This window comes from Littorina saxatilis, linkage group LG8 (genome assembly GCF_037325665.1).
Source record: "Littorina saxatilis isolate snail1 linkage group LG8, US_GU_Lsax_2.0, whole genome shotgun sequence".
Taxonomy (NCBI): domain Eukaryota; kingdom Metazoa; phylum Mollusca; class Gastropoda; order Littorinimorpha; family Littorinidae; genus Littorina; species Littorina saxatilis.
The window spans coordinates 46,026,810-46,051,151 of record NC_090252.1 but is presented as its reverse complement, the minus strand read 5'-3'; the positions used below and the strand labels follow the sequence as shown (position 1 = coordinate 46,051,151).

The following is a 24,342-nucleotide window of genomic DNA, read 5'->3' as shown; positions in this document are numbered from 1 at the left end:
TATTTGTGCACTGCGTACGTCCTAGGACGATCTCAATTGTGTTAAATTTGTAGAACATAAATTGTCTCTCCAGTAAGTTTTTGAATGTGTTTAGTGTTCCAGCTGTCACAATGTTGGGTTAAATTTTAAGTTTTTTTGTGTTGATTTTAAAGTGATGACCTCTTGTGCTCGAACCCTCATGCAACAGGAGTAGCGAGTTAGTAGCGCGTATATCATAGACTATGTAAGGTTTTATAGGTCTCGATCATATCGCGGGTGATAATGAGCGTGACCATACCACATGTCTTTTGATTTGTATTTAATGTTATGGACTATCATGCCAGAGACTGTTACTGTTACCCCCCGCGGGTTAGGGGGAGTCCCATATTGGTTGGGACGAGAAAGAATTTACCCGATGCTAACCAGCATGTCGTAAGAGGCGACTAACGGATTCTGTTTCTCTTTTTACCCTTGTTAACTGTTTCTTGTATAGAATATAGTCCATTTTTGTAAAGATTTTAGTCAAGCAGTATGTAAGAAATGTTAAGTCCTTTGTACTGGAAACTTGCATTCTCCCAGTAAGGTAATACATTGTACTACGTTGCAAGCCCCTGGAGCAAATTTTTGATTAGTGCTTTTGTGAACAAGAAACAATTGACAAGTGGCTCTATCCCATCTCCCCCCTTTCCCCGTCGCGAAATAACCTTCGTGGTTGAAAACGACGTTAAACACCAAATAAAGAAAGTGCGCGCGCTGTGTGTGTGTGTGTGTGTGTGTGTGTGTGTGTGTTCCCTTCAACAAGTTATTGTTGGAATACCCTCCTGGAATATTCTGATACAAACAGACAATTCATAGCCCACTATGCTTGATCACAATGTGTTATGAGTACAACGGGGCTTTGGGGCCTTTGGACCCTCGGAAAAAACCTCTAAAATTCAACTGAGGGGCTCTATGAACCCTCCAAAAAATAAAAGTGGGGGTTCCGGTGTAACACGAGAAAACTACTCCCACGAGATTTTTACTCCGGAGTAAACATTTCGTACGAAAAAGTTACTCCCTTTACGAAAAAAAGCACTCCCCCATTGCACGAGAAAATTACTCCCCAAGACAGGTGAGTTCCGAGTAAACATTTCGTACACAAATGTTACTCCCCTCACGAATAAATAACGAATAAATTACTTCACCCCAACACGAGCAATTTAACTTCCCATGCCAGGTGTACGAAATTTTTACTCCCTTGTCCCCTGTTAGTCTTGGTGGTGGAAGGAGGGTAGCGCGACATTCGTGTGCGCGAGATGACTTATTGGCATTATCCCTTCGCCCGCATCCCATTTTTGCGTACGATATTTTTACTGGAAGTAAAATAAAATAGGGAGTAAAAATTTCGTGGAGGGAATAATTTTTTCGTGCCTTGGGGAGTTCTTTTCTCGTACGAAAAGTGTACTCGGAGTAAGAATTTCGTACGAAATATTTACTCCAGAGTAAATTTTTCGTGGAGTAAAAATTTCGTGTTACACCGGGACCGTCTAGGAGGGTTGTCATAAGAGAGCCCTGCGTAAGTTACACATGGACACCAAATGCTGAAAAATGAACACAGTCCGCATCTGTTGAAAAGTGTGCCATACTAATTGAATGATCTCTTATTTTATTGTTGCTGATTATACAATTTTATTTGTTGTGAAAGGACGACTGGAAAACGATGTTTTTATGCACGTAGCACACAAATTTCATGAGGATTTTAGACACCAAACGTAGCTTACGCGACGTGGATTTCGGGTCCCCGCTAACAATTATGAGTGCTTTAAAAAGGCATAAGGCCAAACAAAAAAATAGGTGTGGTTAAGGTAACATAGCCACAAAAGAATTGGGTAGGAAGGTTGGCAATCACTTTTTTTTATTTTTACTTTTTTTTCTAATGTATACAAATTAAACCTACTTGACAGGGAAATAAGTGTGCGACTATGGATATTCTTTTGAACAATTTTGAACTTACCTTTATAAAAAAAAAAAAAAAAAAAGCACTCGTTTTCTTGTTTTCATTTTTTTTGGGACAAAAAAAGTTATAGGGTCGGCCCCTAAAAATAGGGTAGGTCGGGTTACCGTAACCACACTTTTTTTTTTAGGCCTAATAAGTCCTCGCACATCTTGAATGGTATCTTCTGCAATGAAGCCAGTTTTTGTTGGCCCTGTAGACTTTTGTAATACCTGCCTGTTAGTTCTTCGAAGACGGCACCCACTGCATGTCCTCGATTTGGCCGCCATAACAACCAAGTTTTGTACACACACAACAATAATTGCAAATAAGATGACTCAAATGAAATGTTCACAGCTCCTGTCAACGGAATGTTCATCATCTGGCCAACATTTAACCATACATTTTAAGGTGTAAAGTTTTGTATTTTGTTGTCAAAATTAACCTTGAAAGAGCATACTCCTTCAGCCGCCATGTTTGGCCCAGTATTGAGCATCGCTAGTATTTAATTTTGTTGTTGTTTTTGTGTAATGGTTAATGTGATATTGCATCCACCAGAAGCTGGATTGTATGTCGAACATACCGCAGAATATTCTGTTCCGTTTACCATGCTTTTGCAAAGAAGCAAGCTACAGTTTTAGTGAAGTTGCTCCTACTGCTCTTCTGTGTGTGTGTGTGTGTGTTTTAGGGGATGGGGGTTGCTCCTACTTCTCTTGTGTGTCTGTGTATGGTATGTGTGTGTGAGTGTGTGTTAGGGGGATGGGGTTCTGACTGATTGTTATTACAAGAACGATTTTAGACGAGGTTTTGCTTAAAATAAAAAAAAGAGATGCAAGGTTAGTTAGGATAGTTATTCATATTCGTCACACACACACACGCACGCACGCAGAGGGAGGGGGGCAGAGAGAGAGAGAGAGAGAGACAGAGACAGAGACAGAGAGAGCGAGCTCTGATTGCACACACACACACACACAACACACACACACACAACACACACGCGCGCGGTTTCCTCACCATCACTGCACACCAAACCCGTTGGTCATCTTCATTATCATTTTTTTTATTGTTTATAATACACCATCAGAGTATTTACATACATTGTAATATTATGTGACAATATTCATCAAACCCTCCCTCTCAAATATTGCAGGTGGCTCCTCGGTTACCAGGAACTGAAGTAGAAAAAAACAAACAGAACAAAAAATCTATGGCATATAATCTTTGACAGACAATACAAATCCACTTTTGAACTTTAAACATATACACGGACGCACAACTGTTCATGGCATCAAGAATCTCTGTATGCACCAATTATCCTTGTTTCATGAGCTCGTATAAAATAACAAGACAAATAATAATAAAAATAATACTTTATAATAATAAGTATCTGTTTGCGTCAGCTAATTTTACTGCTGTAGCAATTATGCAGAGTATTGAATCCACTCAAAAAAAGTGTACCAGTTATTTTTTTTCAAATTTTATATGAAGTGCAATTTGTTTTCGCTCGTTATTTTGGAGCTTAAAATAACCTTTTATGTCGACTGGAAGACTGCTTATTAACATGATTAACGAAAGCATTCCATTATCGGAAAACGCAAAAGAGTTTACAGACAAATGAAAGACTGAGTAATTCCCAGTTGTTTGTGTATACAGCAAATATTTCAGTTTACTTTGTAAAATTGGAAGACAAGAAAAATAATCTTATAAAGAACATGAAAGGAAGCACTTGATATAGACAACAAATATTTTGGAGAAAATGTTTCCATGTTATCCTCTCATAAATCTGAATAAACTCAAATAATTTGTTTTTTGAAAAACATTGGAAAACCGCATTCAGTTGAACTGAGGCATTTTGAGTGACATACAATTAAAAAAACCTAAATAAACTGGCAAATTAACAGTTTTTGAACGAAGAAAAACTGTATACGGATCACAAACGTTACATTTCACATTCGAGCACCATGAATTTTCATAATAATATTAATAACACTAACATGAATCGTTTACCACACGTTCATGCGCATATGTACGCACACATGCACGCACACACGCTCTCATCACTCACAGCGCTCGCTATCTACATGATAATTATCAACAAATGAATTTCACAACACAACACATTTTGCTATTTCCAAAATTACAACTTCCTGAGGTAGAACTGAATTGTTAATCGGCGTTTCTTCTGTACAGGCAGTATGTATTTAAACCAAAGGCAGCTAAGTAGAAGGTACTTCTTTTATTCAGAGCAGTTAGAATGATTAGTTTTCTCTATACTCACTCCAAGATCTGTAAATTGTAGTTGTATACAGTGTTGCATCTCATGCATACCTGAAGATATTTTGAAAAATAATAAATCGTAACATTGGTCACGACAGACTTATACACCTTAACATTAGCCACGACTGACTTGTAGATTGTAGTTAGCACTCGAATCTCTTGCCTGCATTAAATGTAAAGAATTACAAATCGTCATATTTACTTAAGTCTCGGTTATGAAATTTCGTTAACAGTTAGCCTCTTTTGCCACATCCTACAAATGATCAACGTCAGCAAAGAATGAGAGTGCGACGGAATTATTGCTTTGACAAAAAGCTTAGAACTGCTTTCCAATTTCTTTCAGTAGATTTTTTTCGGGCAGAAGTTGCCTGAATGAAAAATTACATTTGCTTTCGCTTTTTTTGTTCATCTGTGCTTTGAAAGAACGGCAAGATTTCGGAATTTCAAACGTGCACGAGTTTCATTTTGTGTATTTTCAGTATACCTAATGTGTACGACCAAATACTAATTCGAATTGTAATGAACAATCGTTCTTCTCCTTTTTTGAAGAAAAAAGGATTGGCGTAATAGTGCGATATATCTCTTGGATTATCAGTTGATGATATGGACTTTATCAGTATGGAAAAAAATTCTTTGTGAATTTAACGTTTTCGTGCGTTACACTGCGACAGTGAAAATAGTTGTAATCTGCTTACTACAAAATAGTGCTCTGTGTTAGTGTTAATCAAAGCGCAAGCCTTCTTCCAACAAAATCGTTGTCAGAAGATGACTTGCAGCAAAACTGTTATGCAAAATTCTGACGAAAGTACAAAATAAAATATCAGCAGGTGAATGGATTATGCAAATAGGGTTGTAAGACAATTGAGTATTTCAGTCTGCTGGACCTACGCAGTTTTACCAAGAAGACCGAATATAATAAGTACGATGGCTGAATCTCTGTTACAAAGCTGCATATTTTCAAAAACTGTTTGTAGAAAAAGGAGGGTTTGGACCATATTATAAGTTTGCTGTCAATTACAACGTTGAGGACACATGTTTGTAATTACGAACATAGAGGATATGAACTTGACAGTGAAAAGTAGTTCTCTCTCTCTCTCTCTCTCTCTCTCTCTCTCTCTCTCTCTCTCTCATGATTCATTCGTAACAATCCACTTATCACCTGTCAATGCAGAATAAAGCGCAGCTCTAACTAAACAACAATAGATACAATTGTCTAGAATGTTCGTTGTGATCTGGTTGACGAATAGTTGACTTTCAAGAATATAATTTTCCCTGGCGTAGTACACACACTTTAAAAACAATACAATAGTATCTATCTAATTGTACAGAAAATGATTTTCCTCGTTCCAAAACAAGAATAGTTTGTAAAATGAAAATGAGCAAAATAAAGATTTCTTCCTTCCTTTGTAAACGATTGTGTAAATCATCACAGATGTGTCCATAATGTGTATGAAATATGAGGGTACATTAACTACGGACCGGCACGGTGGCCTAGTGGTAAGGCGTCCGCCCTGTGATCGGGAGGTCGTGGGTTCGAACCCCGACCGGGTCATACCTAAGACTTTAAAATTGGCAATCTAGTGGCCTGGTGTCTGGTATTATGGGGTTAGTGCTAGGACTGGTTGGTCCGGTGTCAGAATAATGTGACTGGGTGAGACATGAAGCCTGTGCTGCGACTTCTGTCTTGTGTGTGGCGCACGTTATATGTCAAAGCAGCACCGCCCTGATATGGCCCTTCGTGGTCGGCTGGGCGTTAAGCAAGCAAACAAACAAACAAAAATGAACTACGGCACAGATACCAACAATCAACAGACTGGCTGCTTTCTGTGTAGAGTAAAACTTTTTTGCTGCATTAATTTTGCAGACTGACATAATTTCAGGAAACGGTCTCGGCGAAATTTCTTCCAAAGAACTTCAATGGCAAACGACACCAATTACACTAACCAAGACGTCGTTTTCTGACCCTCTCTTTAAAGGCGAGACCTCAAAAGCGAAACAAAGTTTGAGAAAATGTCACAATGACACAAATATTGTCACCTAAACAGCCTTTTACTTATTTTGCATTTCTCCCCAGAAAGTGACATTTGATTGAATTTCGAGAGCGCCGCAGAAAATCGCTTGTAAGGTCACCCGCTAGGCTGTGCGTACATCGGTATCATATATAATTAATTGTACCTGAAAACTCGGCAAATCAACTTTTCGTCAACAAGATCTCAGCGGACAATGTTAAAAGAACAGGTAAACCGCAATAACACGCACGTGCTCCTGGTAACAACAGTATACCGTTCAGTTATACTTCATTAATACTGCTCTGAGCAAGGCTTGCGTATTATGTACAGTTCAGACTCATAAGTTAATCGCAAGAAGTAGGAGTGAAATTCTCGTTTTCAGTATTTAAAGCCAGTTCTCTCGTGGAGCACGCGTGTAGGGCTGTTTAGGAATTACTGGATAACCGAGACTGGACATCAGTTTAAACAATTACAGAAATTGGACATGGTTATACTTAATAACAACAGAACAGTGGACACCCAGATATCTACAGGACATGCATTTAGACGCACACACAAGTTTTACCCTTTTTTGAGCAAAAGTAAAGAAAGGGCAATGTTACACAACGCACCAAAAACGGTCCAGACATTCACTTGTACCCTGCTTCTTTAAGACATACAAAGAACCAAGACACAAAAATACCCTTCCTTTAAAATTGTCTTACTCTATCTTTTATCTAAATGAAACAATTACCCTTTAACCATGTTACGAAATATATATATATATATTCTTTTTATAAAACATTTTCTGTTAATCATCTTAATCAAAAAGTGACCCTGTTCATTGGAAAGACATTCATAGTTTTGTAATTGTTTCCTTTGTCAATTTAGTTTGATTTTTAAAACATGAACAAGCCCTGATGAGATAAATTAAGTACGGTTATGAGTAGCAGGTAAAACTTTGTCGCAATTGTTCAAAGACTGCCTTGTAAAAAAATGTTATCACCATCTACCTTTCAATGATCTTCAAAGAAAAGGCAAAAGGACAAAATCGAATTTTTCATGCGTTTTAAATAAAGCATTACTTGAATTTTCAAAGTAATATTGCCCACGGCATAGATCGTGTTTCCTTCCGAAAAATAAGGGGCGAGGTGATTATTAGATTTTGGTACATGTATAATTTTATATGTGAACAAATCCTGCATTTCCTATGACAAGTGTCAATTCTGAACGGTCATTTCAGCTAACGTTTACAAATCGTCCATATAAATTACGGTTTAAACTTTTACATCGGCTTTACAGTGTGCTGCGAAAACGTTTTACCATACGTATATCTGTTCCTGGACATTTTATGATTTGAATTGTTAAGTGTTAAGGAACTACTAGCGTTCAATATAATTTTTTAAATGTTGGAAACTGCAAGATTTAGAAGGAATGGTTTCACTTTTGGAACATGTAAGTTACCAATCAGATTGTTTTTCATTATTACTGAATTCGCGATGACAGTTCTTCCTTTTTGGGTTAATGCATTAGCTTTAAGTATAGAAATAACGTTGGTCAAGTACCCGTAAGGGAATATGATGGTCATTTCCGGTCCGTGGGCAATATTGCTTTAATCTGTTCTCCCAACATATAAGATCGATTTTACCCTGTTCTCACAGTAGATAGCATTTACTGATTTTACAGTAGCGCTATTGTCAATAACGTCCACATGCCAAACAAAAATATATGTTGGTTTAGGGTAACGTGACCAAAAAAGAACAAAGGTCGTTAAAAAAAAAAAATTGTTTTTAAATGTAAAGAAGGTTACTTCCCTTAGTCTCGGTATGGTTCGCAAAACGTGCCAAAAGTTAGGGGTTTTTTTTAGAAGAAAAAAAAGAAGTTTTAGGGTCGGCGGGAAAATATAGGGTCGGTCGGGTTACCCTAAACCAACATATATTTCTATTTGGCCTTAATAAACAAGTCTAGTTTCCTGTTGCACCACACTATAAAGCAAAGGAACTGTAAGTAATAGATAACGATCACGGCACCGACTATTCAGTATGTAAACATGTTTCTCTTGTCTATTGTAAACTGCACCGATTTAAAATACAAGTTAAAATTATAGACATGCGCAAAATTCACGAACTCCTCCTAAACTGAACAAAATGAATAAAACAATTTGTCCTTATAGATATTTATTTCTGAGGTACCAACAAGTGTTTAATTATGACAATAAAATTATGTAGCATCAAAAACATTGTCATAATTTACTGCCTGGTACACAGACACACCCACACATTTAACGCACTCTCTCAGTTTCATCACGGCAACACATAACTCTTAACTTTATAATAGTTGTACCCCAACCTCTGGAAGGTCTTGCTGGACTTCTTCCGAGTGTATGCCCTGAACATCATACATAACCTGAACGAACAAATGCAACAGAAAACAACACACATACACACGCATTCAAACACATACATGCGAAATCATTATACATGTGGATACACACGCCGCATCGCAGCACCAGCATGAGAATATTGCCAAAGTTTTTGTTTTGTTCTTCTTGCCACCGATGAAACGGTTCACAAGGGATGAGATAATGTCTCACTTTGAAAAAGTTGCACCACCATGTCTTCTGTTTTTTTCTCCCCGATTTTGTGAATATCATATCACCATGTATAACATCTGTACACACCTCCCATGTCCGTGCCTTGTAGAGAGCTTTTAACGTTCACGTATGGAGACGAGCTGTTCGTGATCTGCTAACACACCATCTTCAGTGTTTCGTTACAGAAATATATTCCGTGCTTATTTGTGACCCTCCACCACGAAATGAGTCGCATGTCACCTCGCGCGGTTCTGCGCTAGGCTTAATATAAGTCCGGGGAGTGTCTGGTAACAGTGTGAGGGTCACCTTAGTCAGAGGCTTATAACTCAAACAAAGCAAGTTTTTGCTCTTTTCAAAAACGGGTTTCACCACTGGATAGAGCATAAAACACTCTTTAGGAAAATGTAAAAATATGAAAACCATGCAAAGGTGACATGCGACTCATTCCGTGGTAGAGGGTCACATTTCACGTTTTTCCGCAACATCGATGCCATTCCGTGAAAATGTCCTGGTTGCCTTGTAACACCATAGCTTTCGTTACGCAATACGAGTTCGTGAAGATTCTACCGGTCATATGTCACTGAATCACGTTTCATGTAGATCATACCGGTGTTTTTTTGTGTCACACAATCAAGTTCCAGGCACATTTTTCGTCGTTTGACGAATCACGATTTGTGATGTTTCCATGTCTCAGTAAGTGAAGGGTGGGAGCATGTTAGCTGCCAAGAGTAGCAGCATTCTAATTGGATGATTTTCTTCTTCCTCCTCCAGGGGAGGAGGTCTTGTCTTTTCACATGTTGCAAAAACGTTGAACACAATATTTTACCCATGTCAAGAACCACGCGAAAACGAAGAGGTAGATAACAAACACAGACTTTTCCACTGTGATGATGCGTTGGACAGTTTCAATGTCAATGGACCAATGCTTTAGTTTGAGTTCTGAGGATTGCGTTGGTCACTTTTTTTTAACGGTTCATCAGCATAAAAACAACAAATAAACAAAAGCAGAATTCAAATTCCCTGAAGACTTAGTAGTAGGGCATTTTGTCGAACTTACTCTCATAAAGCACACAAGGCTTAACCGAGCGCGTCCATTTATGGTGATAACAAAACCATGGCAATAAATAAGCAATTTCCTCGTGTCTTCATATTAATTTAAACAAGAAACCCGAACGTGTGTTCGTATATAACTCATATATTCCTGATCGCTGATGTGTACAACTTTATATCTGTCAGTGTTTGTTCGCTGTGTAACAAATGCCGTTGCAACTATCTTCCTGGAAGGTCATTGCGGCATAGAACAGACCTCACAATGAAAGCCACATCTTTTCAGTCTCCAATGAAAGCTTAAAGTCTTCATTTATGATGTATGCTTTCGGTTGAAAGACACATACATCAAACACTTCACGGACCGTTAGAAGTTCACAGAGAGATAACAGCGTCTATATATAACACATGATTGGCCATTAAAGGAAACTAATCCGAGGTCTCCTTTCAAGAGTGACGTCTATGGCGAAACACCGTTTTAAACCAATCAGAGGTCTCCTTCAAAAAGTGATGTCTCGTAGCACAGTAAACGAATCACAAGGCTCCTCCCAGAACAAGAACGAACCAGCAAGACAAACCGTTTGACAGAAACCGTTCAAGCTTTGAACACTTTGTCAAAAATTAGACAGCGTTTGTTCAGGCATGCTCCCACCCATAGAAAATCTCCTGTGCTCTTTCTCCATCCGTCGTAGCTCTCAACACAGCGCAGGCGACTGTACATATCTCCATCCGTGTCGTCAAAGCGCGAAGCAGCGTCCAGTAAATCTCGTTTTGAGGGTAACAAAAAGTTGTCTCTTTGATCACACAAACAACAGGCGGCGAAAGGGGGAGGGTAGGGGGGGGGGGGAGTTGGGGACGGGGAGGGTTTTTATCACAAGGACCTAACGGGTAGCACGACCACGGGGGGAGGGGCGTGCAACATGGAGACACCCGGGGTGCCGTTAGCTGTCCGTGTTTTAACGTCCATGGAGTTTGAACCCGTCGTGTTTGAACCCATGCTGTTGTCCGACCCGTTGGACAGCGAACTGGTGGGAGACTTGTTCAGCATGCCGAACTCTATCGTGCCCTCTGTGGAAGAAAACAGAACAAACGATTAGCCATGAGGATGTAAACGATAAAAAGTGTAGTCTCTCTTTCTCTCTCTCTCTCACACATACACGCGCGTGCAGACAATCAAATCAGTGAAGAAAATATTAAGTAACTTGAAATTGGATAATTTCGACCAAAGATACTACAGAAGTTGCGGGGATAACGACACGACGAGTCGTTTTTCTCGTCTGACTGCCAATGTAACATCACATTCGGTGATACCAGTTAGTCCGCCGTGGAGGGGTGGGGAGTTTGTTTGTTTGTTTGTTTGCCTAACGCCCAGCCGACCACGAAGGGCCATATCAGGGCGGTGGGTGGGGGGTTAGGGTGGGAGTAGAACTCATGTTGCACCCACTGAGTGCATTACAAGTTTAATACACTGTTTTGGACATCAATCTCCGCCCAAATCAACTGTTTGCAGTCGTCGCGATATAACCTTCGTGGTTGAAAACGACGTTAAACACCAAATGTGACCCTCCACCACGAAATTAGTCGCATGTCACCTCGCGCGGTTCTGCGCTAGGCTTAATATAAGTCCGGGGAGTGTCTGGTAACAGTGTGAGGGTCACCTTAGTCACAGGCGTATAACTCAAACAGTTTTCGCTCTTTTCAAAAACGGTTTTCACCACTGGATAGAGCATACAAAACTCTTTAGAAAAATGTAAAAATATGAAAATCATGCAAAGGTGACATGCGACTCATTCCGTGGTGGAGGGTCACAAATAAAGAAAGAAACTGTTTGCAGGTGGTGCAGTAGTGAATATGAAGATGTATAAATTTGAGCACTGACCCTCACCGTTACTACTGAGGTCCGTGTTGGTGGCCTGGTCCTTCGTGGCGTGCTCCCTGTCCCGCTCGCTGTGCGGACGTTTCCGCCGCCGCTTGTGCTTGCCCGTGTGTGACGAGGAGGAGGGGCAAGGGGAGGGGCCTGTTCCCGACCCCACCCCCGGCACCCAGGGGTGGTACCCGGGCACCCCCTCCTCTCCACCCACCCTGTAGCCGGACCCCGAGTCGTAGGTCCCTTCGTACCCGTAACACGGCCTGCGCTCATACAACCCGTCTCGCACATTGTCTCTGCTGTTGTGACGCATGTTGTGACCTCGGCCTGAGCTTGAGTAGGAGGGCGAGTCGCGGGCGTAACGAGGGCTTTCTCGCGCCAGAGGTTCTGTCTCATCCGGAGAGTCTTGCTCGTCTGACTGCGACAAGGACCCGCCGCGCCGCCGGTGGTGGGGATGGTGGGGTGGGGGGTTGTGGGTGAAGGAGGAGAGGGAGGTTCTCGAGTGGGAGGAGGGTGGGTAGGGTCTCGAGCTGTACCCTCCTCCTGTTCCCACCCCGGGTCCCATGCAGTTGACGCCGTTGGGTATCATCCCTGTGGAGAGAGAAAAAAAAGGTTTGCTTTTTTGTTTATTACTGTCTCAGGAACCCAGGGGGTCATTCAAGCCCGATTCAGCATAGATCTTAGTCTTTGTTTTTGTTCTAGGCCTACTGTAAAAATGACCTACACATGCAAATTGTTATGGTTTCAAGAAGACATATGAAGCTCTGATATTTTGTCGTCGCCACCACCACGAATATCATGAGTTGTGTGGTCGTACATAGTTTACTGTGTCAGCTTTTTTTGGCACACATGACGCAAAAGGAAGATTAATCCAATATCGGGGAACCTCTTCTTGCATGATGCTCTCAGAAAACTAAAATCATCAACAGTGATTGTCGACAGGCCTTTTTTTTCATTTCAATTAAACCAATGTAAGACAAGTGATTGGAAAGTTGTGTGGTTTACCTGTTCCTATGACGTCGTCGGTGCTGACCGTGTGACGGATGTTGTTGAAGTTGTTGTCACTGGTGTGGCCGTGACCGTAGCCTGGTAACGTTCCGTTGGGAATAATCCCGTTACCCTGGAATGGATGACAGAAATATTGCAGTTTACACAAAACCGTGACAAACAGTGGGTTTACAAATGCTCCACAAAGATACTTCTAGACAGCTGAATTCGGGAGGATTCATGTCATGTGTATAGTACTGGGTGGATTTTCTGTTTATTGTCAATGTCTCTTTGTTTGTTGTTGGTTCTTGTCTTGAGAAACCCAGGGGATCATACGAGACCAAGTCAGCATTAATCTTATTCTTTGTTTTGTTCTCGGCCTTTTGTTTTTCGCTTGTCTTCAAAGTGTTCTGATATCATACAAATCTCAAGAACTGTGGTGACTGCGCCTGATAAATAAAAATACCAACAAAATAATGATTGTTCTCACAATGATTTGTAAATCGTACAGTGTGTTCCGGTAATCTGTAGTTCTTTTTTCCTGTTCTATCGTCTGTCTTTTTATTTTGTGTGTTAAATTAATAATGTCCCTGAGGAAGACCCTAGTGGTCGAAATGTCACTATTGTTTGTTTCATCTTCTTCGTTCCCACGTGAGTACAGTATTTGTTGGTCTTTTTATTTATACAAATCTTATTCAGCGCATCTCCCCCATGCTACTCACATGGTGGTAGGGTTTCCCGGAGTACATCTCCCTCTGTCCAAGAGGCGGGGGCTGAGACCGGTGGTGACCTCCGTGCTCCATGTTGGCCAGAGGGTTGATGTCGATGTTCATCCTGTGTCCAGGAGGGCCGTGGCCGTGCGGAGGGCCGTGACCGTTGGTCAGCGCCAGGCCGTTCATGCCGTTGAGCGGGTAGGGGCCGCCGTTGGGGTGCTTCTTGCGAAGGCTGTCCGTGTAGATCCGGTGGGCCTGGTCCTGAAACTTGGAGCCGCTCTCCGTGTTCTGGTCTGGTGGACAGAGAGAGAGGTAGGGGTGAAGCCTGGTATTAATTGCCCGACGTCGACTTCACAAAGTCTACTTTCTTTTTATTTCTTTATTTGGTGTTTAACGTCGTTTTCAACCACGAAGGTTATATCGCGACGAGGGAAAGGGGGGAGATGGGATAGGGGGAAAGGGGGGGGGGGGGGGGAGATGGGATAGAGCCACTTGTCAAGTGTTTCCTGTTCACAAAAGCACCAATCAAAAAACTGCTCCAGGGGCCCGCAACGCAGTACAATACATGACCCTACTGGGAGAATGCAAGTTTCCAGCACAAAGGACCAAACATTTCCTACATACCGCCTGACCAAAATCTTCACAAACATTGACCACACTCTATACAAGAACCACTTAACAAGGGCAAAAGGAGAAACAGAATCCGTTAGTCGCCTCATACGACATGCGGGGTGCAGAGAAATAAGGATGTGGAAAAGAAGACTTTTGGTAAGTGAAATAAAGGTGATGGATCCAGTCAGGTAGAAATAAGACAACAAGAAAAGAATTGGAAAACTGCAGGGAATAGTAGGGAGAGTTTTCTTGGAAGGAAATATAGGTGAAAGGACTGGTAAGGCAGAAATAAGACAAAAGAAGAGAAGAAACAGAACCGTTAGTCGCCTCTTACGACATGCTGGGTAGCATCGAGTAAATTCTTTCTAGTCCCAACCAATATGGGACTCCCCCTAACCCGCGGGGGGTAAAGTCTACTTCATGAAGCTCGCTACAAGAAGCTTTGGCACTACGTTTTCTGGAAAAGACTTCGAGAAGTGAAAACGTCTTCTCTTAAGTCTTTTCCCCAGCACACGACAATGAAAGATAAATAAAGGCTCTGAAAACTAACTCACAAACTCAAAAAGACCTTAGCCATCTGTATTTGCCTCAAATCTCCAACCCAACTCACTGTGTCGTTTCTGCTGGCACTGTTTCCACCAGCACATAGCGATGAGGTATTTACAATCTGGGTCACAACTACAGCAAAGGCACAAAATCATCTTTGTCTTCCCCCATTAGTACTCCTAACCTCTTTCGTTTTTTTTAAAAATATCTCTCCTCAAACTCACTGTGTCGTTTCTGCTGGCGCTGTTTCCACCAGCACATGGCGATGAAGACGACCAGCAAGAGCAGCATGATGCCAAGCACGATGCCCAGGATGACCGGCTGGTCAAGGCCTCCTGGCTCCGGCCTGGGTCGAGGCGTGTCCGTCTCTTCGTCTGTCCCTGGAGGAGGTGGCAGGATGGTCGGTGCAGCCGTCGGCTTCTGGCCCTCTCGCGCTGAAACAGCCAGAAAGACAGGTTTAACAGTGGCGTAATTGTATAATCATTATGATAATGAACACTTATTGATCGCCCCATCTCACAAGAGCTCACGGCGATGTACAATAGCAAAACGAACACACACACAAACACACACACGATACAATCCGATTAATACAGTGAAATAAAACTATCCCAGAGCCCAACAAATATCCGAAGTTTACAGTGGTGTAACTGTATAGTTCTTGGACAGGCTTGTTTACAGTCTCGTAATTGTATGTTTTCGTGTGTAAAAGGTTAGTTTTACTGTGGCGTAATTGTACGGTGTTTATAAAGGCTGGTTGACCATGGTTGAAATGTATGGCTCTTGACAAGTTCAAGAAGCCACTGAAACCGAAATACTGCGTACTCACGCATAGCGATTCAACGGAGGCTCTTAGATCACACAACAGAAAACAAGAATGAAGAATCTTTGCATTGAGATTAATTTATTGTTCATACTTAACGAAATTCCCTCAGCCGTGCCCCCCCCCCCCCCCCTCTCTCTCTCTCTTCAGTTAAAAAGTGCCTTCCATGCATTATTCAGAGGTAAGGACAGGTTGTAAGAAAAGTCGTTGCCTTCAAAACTCTATGCTTGTAAAATAAAGTTTCATCATCCTCACTCTCTCTCTCTCTCTCTCTCTCTCTCTCTCTCTCTCTCTCTCTCTCTCTCTCTCTCTCTCTCTCTCTCTCTCTCCCAAGTGTCCCAACCCAACACACACACAACTCCCTATTGCCACTATACTCACGTTGTGTTCGCTTGACGACAGTATTGCTGAATTCTGAAGTGCCAGCGTCGTTGAAGCTCTTCATGGAGATCTGGTACTCGGTGTCCGGCTCCAGGTCTTTCAGTAGGAACTTCCTGGTCACCGCGCTCTCCAGTTCCTTGCGTTTGTAGTCATCTATGGAATCGTAGGGCTTGTAGAAAATGTAGAACCCCTTGATGGTGTATTCCTCTTTGGGCGGAAACTGCCACAGAAAAGCGAGTTTCGTGAGATGTGTTGAACAGAACACGTCCAAAAAATGAAGTTAGAATGTATTTCTTCTTGTTTTGCAAACCTTACAGAGTGTGTGTGTGTGTGTGTGATAGGTATCCTTCAGACAAACTATGTGCTCCTTACTCGCCACTTGATGCCGATGGCGTGGTTGCCTTCATGGATGATTTGCTTGGCCTCCACGAGTATCGTACACATACACTTACACACACGCACACACACACACACAACTTACATGCCACTTGATGCCGATGGCGTGGTTGCCTTCATGGATGATGGGCTTGGCCTCCACGATCTTGGGGATGTGGTCCGGTGAGCGCGGTATGGGGGACAGAGGGGGCCTCAGGTGGAAGCGGCGCGAGTTGGGGCTGTTCCTGTTGTCGTGGTTCGAGTACACTGCTGCGATGCGGAACTTGTAGGTCCCACCTGTAGCACAAACGAGTGTATTGAGCGATTCTGAATCGACAGATTTTGTTTGTTTACGTGGGATATATTTTTTATATCACAATGTCATACAAACACACGTATTAACAAACTGACATAAAAACAGTTCACTGCTGCGACGCGGAACTTGTAGGTCCCACCTGTGGCACAAACGAGTGTATTCAATCAATCAATGACGCTTATATCGCGCATATTCCGTGGGTACAGTTCTAGGCGCTCTGCAGTGATGCCGTGTGAGATGAAATTTTATACGGCCAGTAGATTGCAGCCATGTCGGCGCATATTTACCTTTCACGGGCTTATTCCAAGTCACACGGGTATGGTAGACAATTATTAACTGTGCCTAAGCAATTTTGCCAGGAAAGACCCTTTTGTCAATCGTGGGATCTTTAACGTGCACACCCAATGTAGTATACACGGGGGGTGGTTCGGACACCGAAGAGAGTCTGCACACAAAGTTGACTCTGTGAAATAAATTTCCGCCGAACCTGGGATCGAACTCGCGCTGACAGCGGCCAACTGAATACAAATCCAGCGCGCTACCAACTGAGCGTATTGAGCGATTCTGAATCGACAGATTTTGTTTGTTTACGTGGGATATATTTTTATATCACAATGTCATACAAACACACGTATTAACAAACTGACATAAAAACAGTTCACTGCGGCTATGCTGAACTTGTAGGTCTCACCTTCAGTACAAAGAGTGATCGTGTATTGAGCGATACAGTGGAACCCCCCTTTTAACACCTCCACATATCTGGGGAAAATCAGGTCGTAAAAAGGAGGGAGTGTTAAAATGGGGGGGGGGGGGGGTACATTTTCAGACATTGTGAATAGAAGATCTGAAAAATGAAGGTCTTAGAAAGGGAGAAGCCTTTTCTCTGTCCTGTCCTTATGGCAGAATGACCAGGGTCTCTTCCGTGCCACTGTGGTGACACGGAGGTTGGACATAGATACCGTCTGCACATAAAGATGACCCTTGTCTGTCCCGGCCTGGATTCGAACCAGCGACCCTAGGATCACAATCTCAGTGCTCTTATCAACTGAGCTACTCGGCATCTCTTTCACGTTGCGATATAGATGTAAAATGTGAGAGCTGAATTGACGATGTTGAGAAATAACTCTGTGATCAGAAGCCCAGCGCTCTATCAACTCATCTACCCTATCCCATGGCATCTCTCTCTCACCCTAGGATCAGAAGCCCCGTGCTCTGTCAACTGAGCTACCCTACCCCATGGCATCTCTCTCACCCTAGGATCAGAATCCCAGTGCTCCATCAACCGAGCTACCCGGCTTTTCTTTTACGTGACCTTATGATTAGAATATCACAGCTCCATCACCTGAGCTACCCTTTCCAATGGCATATCTCTCTCTACCTTGGATCAGAAGCCCAGTGCTCTATCAACTCATCTACCCTACCCCATCATGGCATCTCTCTCTCACCTGGCTTGAGCTTCTTCACTTTGTACTGCCGCGCGTTGGCCCCGATGTCCTCGTCCATCGTCTGCCACGGTCCGTTCTTGGGCTTGACCTCCTTGTACTGGACACGGAACAGGTCGATGGGCAGCCCGTCGTTCTGGGGTACTGTCCACTCCACCAGCACGGACTGGTCAGACTGACGCGTCACTGTGGGCGAGGAGGGTGGGACCAGCTTCTCTGTAACACGTACAACAACATGTTGAAGAAAATGTAAGCGTTATTCCCTCACGCCAAAGCGATTGGGGGCATGTGAGGCGGTGAAAAGCCCTGGCTTTGTATAAAAAAAAAAAAAGGAGGAAGGAGGGGGCGACGGTTCTGCTATCGAATAACCATGTCAGCTCCCTAATAGGGTCAGCAAGGGTTAGATCCGGGATTAGAAGTCTTTTACAGAAGTTGATGAAACTGACCTTTCTTCGCCCTGCTCTTCTTTCTGTTCTTTTTCTTCTTTTTCTTGCCGTTCTTCTTCTTTTTGCGGCCGTTCCTGTTTTTGTTGTTGGTGCGGACAGTCAGGTGAAACTTGCGCTTGCTTTCAACTGCGTCATCGTCATCGTCGTCCGCTGGAGTGATCTCCCCTGGGGCATCGTCCACGTGACTCTCATCTGCAGAAATATTCGTAGAAATAGATTATTATAATATAAAAATCAATTCGGCGTTACTTTCTTTCAATTTTTCAGTTAGCTTAGCTATCAATAATTGTGTTTCTTCTTCATCTTAGGCCAAAAAAAAATATAGGTGTGGTTACGGTAACATAGCCAAAAAAAATAGGGTAGGAAGGTAGTCAATCACTTTTTTTTTTTTTACTTTTTTTTCTAATGTGTACAAATTAAACCTACTTGACAGGGAAATAAGTGTGCGGCTCAGGCGCTTTCGCTTTCATTGCGTTTTCTGCACTCGTTTTCTTGGTTTTTGTGGGTTTTTTGGTGACAAATGTAATAAAAAGTTATAGGGTCGGTCCCTAAAAATAGGGTAGGTCGGGTTACCGTAACCACACCTTTTTTTTTTTTAGGCCTTAGGGGCACCGTTTTGTATTGTCTTTCTGAACATAATCTGGTATAAGGAAAAGCTTTGCAAGAAACACGCTGCCCGCTAGTAACCTTGCGCACAATGGATTTGTTCATTTGTTGTTGTTTTTCCAAAGAAAGACAACCCTTTGCAGCCCATAAAAAATAGTTACTTTCGAATATAGCAAAGGCAACCTTTTGCAGCCCATGCACAAATTGTTATTTCGGAACAAAGCAAAGACAACCCTTTGCAGCCCATAACAAAAATTAAGAGTTGTATCCGAGCATAGCCTGTTAGACGAACCTGCAGGAGTGTTGGCGTCAGGACTATCATGCTGTCGCACGACTAAGTGCAGGACAATAATAATAATAATAATAATACGAGAATTAATAACGCGCACATATTTCCCCACAAGGCGACTCAAGGCGCTGCCCGCTAGTAATTTTGCGCACAATGGATTTTTGTTTTTATTTCTCGAAAAGACAACCCTTTGCAGCCCATACAAAAATTGAGTTATATCCAAACGAACCTGCAGGAGTGTTGGCGTCAGGACTATCAGGTTGATGGACCACCAAATGCAGGACAGCGCTGGCGTGGCCCAGATCATTGGACAGTTCACACACGTAGAGCCCCGCGTCCTCCATCCTGACCTGCTGCAGGCGATGTGGGTGCTCCTCGCCCCCTGAAACAGTGACAAATGCTGGGTCTAGATCCTTGTGTGGTACGGGGAGGGGAGAGAGAAATGCGCCCTTCTGCATAGTAAGAAATGCTAGGTGTGAATCGTTGTGTGATATTGAGGGAGGGGGGAGTTTGAGAGAGAACTGCGCCCTTCTGCATAGTGAGCAATGCTTGGTGTGAATCGTTGTGTGATATTGAGGGAGGGGGGAGTTTGAGAGAGAACTGCGCCCTTCTGCATAGTGAGAAATGCTAGGTGTAAATCCTTGGGTGATATTGGGGGAGGGGGGAGTGTGAGAGAGAACTGCGCCCTTCTACATAGTGAGAAATACTAGTGTGATTTGGAGAGAGATGGATGGATGGATGTTTTATTTTTACTAATCAATGTGTTGATTTTGACAATTTTCAGACAAATGAAATGTGTGCATAAAATCGAAATAAGTAAGGATGTGATAAATAGGAGAGAGAGAGAGAGAGAGAGAGAGAGAGAGAGAGAGAGAGAGAGAGAGAGAGAGAGAGAATTAGAGAGAGGACTGTGCCCCTGTGCATAGTGAGAAATACTGGGTGTGAATCGTAGCGTGATTGAGAGAGAGAGAGAGAGAGAAAAGAACGAACTTTATATAAGGATAAAGGTTTTTAAATTAGGCACAATGCCTTGACCTTACGTGATCTGTCCGTAAAAAAACCCCACCCGTGTACCATGTTCTAAGAACATCTTGGCTTTAATTTCACACACACGTCATCAAAGCAAACAAATAACTACAGTCTCCACCCACCTGCGTTGTTGACGTTGGCCCGGCCAATCTTCTGCCCGTTGTGGTACCACGTGACGGAAGGGGCGGGAAAAGCTCCGCCCCTGCACATCAGTCTGACAGCCCCGCCCACCTCCGCCACCACTGCTCCGTCTGGAGGCTCGCTGGAGACCGCTGGAGGCATCTGGACCTCCAGTTCGACTTGTCGCTTCTGGCCGGAGGGCGTCTCGCAGATGTAGGTTCCACTGTTGACTAGCTCCACTTGGGTGATGCGGAGATTGCCTGTTGGGAGGGGAGACAGATAGGATTGGTGACTATTTTGATGTGTACAAACAGTGATGCGGAGATTGCCTGTTGGGAGGGGAGACAGATAGGATTGGTGACTATTTTGATGTGTACAAACAGTGATGCGGAGATTGCCTGTTGGGAGGGGAGACAGATAGGAGTGGTGACTATTTTGATGTGTACAAACAGTGATGCGAAGATTGCCTGTTGGGAGGGGAGACAGATAGGATTGGTGACTATTTTGATGTGTACAAACAGTGATGCGGAGATTGCCTGTTGGGAGGGGAGACAGATAGGGTTGGTGACTATTTTGATGTGTACAAACAGTGATGCGGAGATTGCCTGTTGGGAGGGGAGACAGATAGGATTGGTGACTATTTTGATGTGTACAAACAGTGATGCGGAGATTGCCTGTTGGGAGGGGAGACAGATAGGATTGGTGACTATTTTGATGTGTACAAACAGTGATGCGGAGATTGCCTGTTGGGAGGGGAGACAGATAGGATTGGTGACTATTTTGATGTGTACAAACAGTGATGCGGAGATTGCCTGTTGGGAGGGGAGACAGATAGGATTGGTGACTATTTTGATGTGTACAAACAGTGATGCGGAGATTGCCTGTTGGGAGGGGAGACAGATAGGATTGGTGACTATTTTGATGTGTACAAACAGTGATGCGGAGATTGCCTGTTGGGAGGGGAGACAGATAGGATTGGTGACTATTTTGATGTGTACAAACAGTGATGCGAAGATTGCCTGTTGGGAGGGGAGACAGATAGGATTGGTGACTATTTTGATGTATACAAACAGTGATGCGGAGATTGCCTGTTGGGAGGGGAGACAGATAGGATTGGTGACTATTTTGATGTGTACAAACAGTGATGCGGAGATTGCCTGTTGGGAGGGGAGACAGATAGGATTGGTGACTATTTTGATGTGTACAAACAGTGATGCGGAGATTGCCTGTTGGGAGGGGAGACAGATAGGATTGGTGACTATTTTGATGTGTACAAACAGTGATGCGGAGATTGCCTGTTGGGAGGGGAGACAGATAGGATTGGTGACTATTTTGATGTGTACAAACAGTGATGCGGAGATTGCCTGTTGGGAGGGGAGACAGATAGGATTGGTGACTATTTTGATGTGTACAAACAGTGATGCGGAGATTGCCTGTTGGGAGGGGAGACAGATAGGATTGGTGACTATTTTGATGTGTACAAACAGTATCGAAGCTAAAGAGTACCAATAACACTAATTCATTACAGCGCAACCCCCCTAATTTTAAGATTTCTCCCCTTGTATGACCGTGTTTTCTTCAGAGTTTCTATTCCTAACCTTTGTCAATTTACATCCATTTTAAGGCTCCCTGCTTTTTAAGAGGTTTTAAACACTAACTGTAGTTAGGAAGGACTATTGGGAGACGCACACACGATATCAGGGGACAGTATCCAGGGTAGTCAAAAATGTATCTGAGCTGCATTGCGTCCACTATTTCTTTCAAAAGCCAATTCATGAATTTTATTGGTACGTTTTAGTTTTAAAAGTAATTCGTTCCTGTGTGAACTAGCGTATCAACCATCACAGACCTAGTCAGGATTTTGTGTGGAAAGAGAGCATCCTTCCACGTAAACACTTATCGAACGTCAACAGTCTCAATAGTGTTCATTTGGTTTAAACAAGAGTTTATTCAAAAAAGTAAATCAAACCGTGCCACGAGGAAAAACCACTTGCTTGCACATAATTAGTGTTCTTTTCGACTACATCTAATTTGTGTTCATTGCGACAACATCTAATTTGTGTTCATTGCGACTCCTTTGTCAAAAATGAAAGACAGTTCTAGAAACTTACCGAACTTATCTTCGGTGTGCCCCTGCGGCAGACTGGCGTAGGCTCTCTTCCACTCGACGGAGATTTGACCCACTCCGGCCACTGGGCACTCCAGCAGCACAGAGTCCCCCCTGGTCACTTTCAGCTCTTCCGTGCTCTGGTCAACGATCTCCGTCCTCTCTCCTCCCACACCTGGTTAACGAAAAGAAGAAATATGGTTCAATGGTTAGTTTTAAGCTTAAGAAGAGGATGCAAGCTCCTTGTTGATTTTTGACTTCAAAAATGTTTTATTCCGGCAGTTTCTTTACATTGTGTCATGCAAGGCACAGAACATAAGGGTATAATGCATAAGACGGAAAAAGACATGTTCAATACAACAAACAAGCAAATATGACAGATACTGCTCAACAAATGATACCCACTTCAGCATACATTTTCCATGATTCATTACTGTATAGTGAATATGTTTATCAACGTTATATATACTGTGTAAGACAGTTCCATTAACAACAAGTTGGCTTCTACAAATGCAATCAAAACCTTCATCAGTTATTGTTATGCCATCTTGGCCAAACAGTATAAGTGAGCTCAAAGCCTTCCTTGCTGATTTGGGTGTTTCCTGTTCTCTCATATACTGTTGTCTGTTCAGAGTATTTATTTATCCGTTGTGATGTGGCCTGAACCACGACTGCTTGGAGAATGAGAATATACACAATCCGTGTTGTTCCCAACCTCAGAGGACAAAAGGTCAGTTGGAACTGGATTGAAACTATTTATAGGTCCAAATGGCGTGACCTAGTTTATCAATAAAGTGAACAACCACAATCCAACAGAAGCGATCTGATGATATGACAGTTTTTTGTGTCCTCGATCCCTGAAGTGTGTTTTCGTAGGGGGAATATTAATGTATCCGAGTGCACGCGGTTACTTTTACAAACAATCAAAAAAACAAAACATTAGCGTGTTTATAAGAGAGAGAGAGGGGGGAGAGAGAGAGAGAGAGAGAGAGAGAGAGAGAGAGAGAGAGAGAGAGAGAGACCGACCGTGTCAGCCGTTTCAATAAGCGACCTTCTTCACAACCCAAAAAACGATTTGAAAGAACTCCGTACACAGAAATAAACCTTATCGGAAACTTCATCGAGGCATAAATGAAAAATGACTTTTTGACTTTTGCACAATGCGAGCCCGCGGACAGCCTGGCGACAGCGTGGCTTTACACACTGAAAGAAACGCGTCGTCAAAGAAAATCCCACCGCGCACCATTCTAAGGACAGCTCACATTCACAGCCAAGGCACTGGGTAGAACACTGGGGAGGGGGTGGACGGTGGAGGTCTATGGTGTAAGAAGAGAAAGAATAGGGGTGGGTGGGTGAGTAAGGGGAGAGGGAAGGAGAGAGACAGACAGACACAGAGCTCTAGTAAACTATGCGCAACTGCTCCTCAACAGTTCCCCTTTTGCAATCGGATTGCGCTTTAAAATAGTTTACCTCTTTACTCTAAGTATATTTTGTGTTAAAGTTAGAATCTGCGCATAACCTCCGTTCGTGCCTGTGTGTGTGTGCGGTTACAAGGAACGAGAGGTTGGGCAATTGAGGTTGGGCAATTGTCGGGTGGCATTTGTAGTGTTTGTATTGTTCGTCGCCAAAAATCGCTCAAAGCCATAGTGGCGTAAAGACTTGCTAAACTACTCCCTAGGACCCCCATCCGTTGCCGAGAGTGTATTTGCGAGTGCGACTACCAACAAATATACGAACCGCTACTCACCTTGCACTTTCTGAAAACCACAATGACAACAAAACATTCCCTAACTACCCATCCCTCCACCATCCTTTACTCGCCTCCAA

At 42.9% G+C, this 24,342-nt stretch overlaps 1 protein-coding gene across 2 annotated transcripts; it reads right to left on the bottom strand.

Annotated features, from left to right (window-relative positions):
- Window positions 1–2,990: 2,990 nt before the first annotated feature.
- LOC138973656 (interference hedgehog-like) lies at window positions 2,991–22,690 on the bottom strand (the record flags this gene model as incomplete). Of its 2 annotated transcripts, none has more annotated exon segments than XM_070346384.1 (12): window positions 2,991–10,924; window positions 11,736–12,314; window positions 12,729–12,843; window positions 13,433–13,716; window positions 14,806–15,015; window positions 15,786–16,005; window positions 16,267–16,457; window positions 17,922–18,134; window positions 18,365–18,556; window positions 19,489–19,641; window positions 20,411–20,668; window positions 22,520–22,690. In XM_070346384.1, coding segments are annotated over 12 exon segments (2,783 nt in total), but the record flags the coding sequence as incomplete, so codon positions are not given.
- Window positions 22,691–24,342: the final 1,652 nt, after the last annotated feature.